Source organism: Nanorana parkeri, unplaced genomic scaffold (assembly GCF_000935625.1).
Source record: "Nanorana parkeri isolate BGI_ZX_2015 unplaced genomic scaffold, ASM93562v1 scaffold392, whole genome shotgun sequence".
NCBI classification, from domain to species: Eukaryota; Metazoa; Chordata; class Amphibia; order Anura; family Dicroglossidae; genus Nanorana; species Nanorana parkeri.
In genome coordinates, this window is record NW_017306660.1 from 89676 (window position 1) to 94162 (window position 4487).

Genomic DNA, 4487 nt, shown 5'->3' on the forward strand with positions numbered 1-4487 from the left:
GGGGGGGGGGGGGGAGAAGGATGCTGTACATAGCTTCCTGAAAATATCACAGCCCCCTGCTACAGTACTCTTGAGCAAGCAGTGGGCTGTCTTTTGGGAGGAGTTATGCAAATATCAAATAGCCTTGATGGGTGGATGTGGGTCTGGAGAAGTGGGCGTTCCTAGACAGGCTGCCTTTGCATAAGGCCGCACTAGCTAATGCTTGCATGCATGCATACATGCGGTGCTGGGCCTCAGTGGTTGAAAGACATGAAATCCATTGAATAGAAACAGACTGTCAGGCTGTGGAGTGAAGAGTTAGATGATGCTGGGCATCATCCAGCAAGATAATGAGATTTGCTGCAGCTTAAAAAGCACATTATGAGTGAGCTGACAATACTGCCTCTGCTGCACTGAAATCGCAAGCAGTGTTGTCAGCTCTGCCTGAGTTCTCATCTGCCGGACAGCAAGAACACCTTTCTCATCTCCGTAGCATATTCTGTCATCAAGCGGAAGAGATCTCAGGTAGAGCTGACAACACTGCTTGGCATTCCACTGCAGTGGAGGCGGCGTTGTCGGCAGCCTCTGCCATACTGTTTCAGACTAACATGCACGTTGAAATGCTGTCTTGTAGACTTAACCTGCTGACTCCACGCCACCTGAACCAGAAGGGGAAAGCTCTTCCTTTAAGCAGCGCAGAGAAGAGGAAGGCAAAGTGGGAGAGTTTACAGAACAAGCAGGTACTGAATGAATGAATGTTTCTCTTCACTAATTATATTTAAAAAACACTCAGAATTGTGCAAAAACAGCTTTTAAAATCGACCTTTAATGAGAGTTCACATAAATCAATAGGGGATGTTTTAGCATCACCCAGTTACTTTGCTGGGGGGTCGGGGGAGTCTTTCTAGCCATGAAGCAAAATCTTCTTTATAGTTTTCATCATGTGACCTAAAGCCCATGCAGTCTGTATCATATCACATGATCACTCCCCATCAGGAAGAGTTTCTTTCCCATCGGGTTGATTTTTTTCTGTTGTCTATACTTGCAATCATTTTGGAGTTGGCTCTTTTGCCTGTCGCCCCTTTGCGCTGCCATATTGAATATGTCTCCCACTCACACTATTTCTCTGCGCCTTTCAGATTCTTGTTCCAGAGCTCTGCGCAATACATCCCATCCCGGCGTCCTTGTGGAGGAAGGCCGTCTGCCTGCCCAGCATCCTCTATCGCATGCATTGCCTCCTGACAGCAGAGGAACTCCGGGCTCAGACAGCAACTGATGCCGGTGTTGGCATGAAGTCCCTACCTGAGGATTTCCGGTAAGAACCACTTTTAGGAACTCCAAAATCTTTTCTGTGTTGATACATAACATGTGAATGGCTGTTAAAATCATAAAGCAATGGAATTAAGAACCGTTTTATAGACGTTACAGTATATCACCAACCATAACTTGTTGTCTCCATTGTTCATTGAGGTATGCAGTAGCATTGTGTGTTCATATACATGTGGGTATATTGCCTCATGCAGGGGGATTGGATACCAAGTGAAACCAGAAAAGGGTTTTTCCCCCTCTAGAGCAGTGGTTCTCAACCTGTGTAACCTCAGGACCCACATTAGCCCATGGCCATTAAATTGTGACTCGAGTCGCACTGCAATGGAATGCACGGCATTGCGGTACCACGCTTTCCTGTGCTGCCATTTGAACTGTGGGCGGGAGGTGTGTTTGGGGTGCCATTCAAATGAATGGCAATGCACCTCCCACACCAGAAAGCGGATTGTGCGGTACAGTGCGATAATCGCACGGGACTGTACTAGTCTGAAAGGGCCCTCAAACATTGACGCAGGGCCCTCAAACATTGACGCACACAATCTCTCACACTCAGACATTCTTACACACACCTAAAAATTGTGTTTTGTTTTATTTAAGATCCACCCCAGCTCCCTATATTACGAGACCTGGAGTGGATCCTCAGCCCGGAGTCCAGTGTGGGCTGCTGTGATGGAGCTCCATCCATATGTGCATTGCTGGTACAGCTCCCTTGCGTGCCCTGTAGAGGTGCCAGAATGTGACATCACTCCGGTCCAGGCACCTCTACAGGACATGCGAGGATGCTGTATGCAATGCGCGTATGGATGGAGCTCCCTCAGCCATAGCCCTAGCCCACCCCCACTTTAAGCAGTCACTCGGCACCTGACAGCATATTTTGAATGGCTGCTCGGCGTGAGAACTGACAGTGCTGCACTAGGGGGAGGCTAAGGAGCCACTCGCCTAGAAAAGTGGAAGGCATGCGGCGACCCACTGAACACGGGGGCCACGACTCACTTTTGGGTCACGATCCACCAGTTGAGAACCAAGGCTCTAGAGGCTATTCACATGTACCTGTTGTATAGCTCAAGCCTTGCTCTCACAGGTTTGTAAGGCAGGGACCTGGTTTTCCATCCACACCTTTACTAAGTTCTCTAGGGTGGATGTGCCTCCTCCAGCAGACGCTAGCATTGGGTAGAAGTTCCTGGGGGCAGCTGTATGATTGGCCATGGTTTCCCCCGTGCTGCAACGTTCGCACCTAAATTTGCTTGGCTGCACTTTCCCACCCTTTCAGTTTGGGACCTTGTACATGTATATTAATGTATGGCACTGTGTTCTACAGTGAAAGATGTAGAAAATAGGATTATTTGTAGTCAACCATCCCCATTGGTCAGGACAAGGGATTCTTTATCTTTTATGTTACTGTCCCGTTAGTAGCAAACACTTTCCCGGACGTCCATTAGTAGACACAGCAGGCAGCCTGGGTGTTGGCCCCTCAGAGGACGGCAGGTGCACAAGGGTGTTCCCGTCCCTTTTGTAGGTTGTACTCCCAGGAAGTGAGAGCTCCATTTCAGCTTGGTGTTCGAGAAGGAAGGATTCAGCCGGGTTTGTTGCTGCGGACTATCTCGTGTGTTTTTCTTTGACACCTTGATGAGTAATGGCTTTTGGGATTTTACACATTGAGTTCACCGTATGTTCTAGGTATCCCAACCTGGATTTTGGATGGAAAAGGTCCATTGACAGCAAGACTTTCATCTCAAATCTCAATCCGACATCTTCTGACCTCGGAAATAACTGTAAGCCCAGTATCCCAGGCGTCCCTGATCGTGCTGCTAAGCCAGAGGCCCCGATAGAAATTGATGACCAAATGTCTGTGAACCACACGGAGCCGAAAAGTCTGAAATCCCCCGGCAACCTCCAGACGGCGCCTGCATCGGGTGACCACGCAATGGTTAACGGCGTGTCCTGCAACGGGCTCGCAAATGGAGGGTGCGACGTCTGCCCGGGGAGTCAGCCGGCTAGCTGCAGATGGGAAGTACCCGCCCAGTCCTCTACCTCATTCCCTCTTAAAAACGCAATTGACAACCAGCCCATCACCAACAACGAATGTACTGTGAGTGATAAGTGTAACGACCTGAATGCTACCAAACCTACCTCAGATGGGCGCCCCGCCTCTTTGGCAACTACGGTTTACCCAGAAGTTCCCCCTGTCGCAAACGGTGTAAAGTGTGAAAGCGGGACTTCCAACGGGTACTCCTCCAGAACTCTCGGGCCAAACCCCGGTCTTATTCTGCAAGCGTTGACTTTGTCCAATGCCAGTGATGGGTTCAACCTGGAAAGGCTTGAAATGCTGGGGGATTCCTTTCTTAAACATGGCATCACCACCTACCTATTCTGTACCTACCCAGATGCTCACGAGGGAAGGCTTTCCTACATGAGAAGCAAAAAGGTTGGTGGGAGACAAATGAATGGCGCTTGATAGAGGAGGGATAAGCATTAACCAACCACCACCCCCCTCCCAGCCTACATCATGCATTGTAAAGGTTTTACTTCACCTTATTGCAGATCGTTACCTGGTTGTATTCTAGAGAGATGGCAAACATCCATTTTACTGACATTTTTCTAAATTAGAGAGTGGGCTGCACAGGATGGATGTAATGTTATATTTCACAACCTCCTGTTTACATTTTTGCAAACCGTGAAGAATATATAGAGATTGCTTTTAGTCTCTTCTCATTTCCCTCATACAGCTTGCAGCTCAGAGCTTGCTAGTTAAAGGAGAACTATGGGGTTAAGGCTTTTCCCCATAGTTCTCCTTAGGGTAACAGGAGGACACAAACTAGCGTCCTCCCGTTACCCTAAGCTCAGTATACTGAGACGCCGCAGCTGAAGAGGATCCCGACAATTACGCCTGGAGCCGCCCAGCTGCGTGACTGACAGCTGGCTCTGCCTATCTAGAGGCAGAGCCAGCTGTACCCTCCCCAGTCCGTTCCGCCAGTCAGCGCTGGCGGATCTGAGCGGGGAGGGGGGAATCCAGCCCCTCCCCTGTCACGGCAGAGAGCCGTGACCGGATCGAGAAGTGAGCGAACGCCGGTATGTGTTCGCTCACTTCCCGATCTACTGAGCCGACCTGTGACAGTCTCATTGTCACAGGTCGGCTAGAACTATGAGGTGAGTAAAAAGCACTCACCTCATAGTTCTCCTTT

At 49.4% G+C, this 4487-nt stretch overlaps 1 protein-coding gene across 1 annotated transcript in view; it reads left to right on the forward strand.

Moving 5' to 3' along the window:
- The window catches only part of DICER1 (dicer 1, ribonuclease III), a 47966-nt gene that overhangs the window by 25675 nt on the left and 17804 nt on the right, over positions 1 to 4487 (forward strand). Inside the window, exons 19-21 of the mRNA XM_018559401.1 lie at positions 614 to 719; positions 1119 to 1294; positions 2983 to 3730. Coding sequence (XP_018414903.1) covers positions 614 to 719; positions 1119 to 1294; positions 2983 to 3730 — 1030 coding nt within the window. The remainder of the gene's footprint in view (positions 1 to 613; positions 720 to 1118; positions 1295 to 2982; positions 3731 to 4487) is intronic.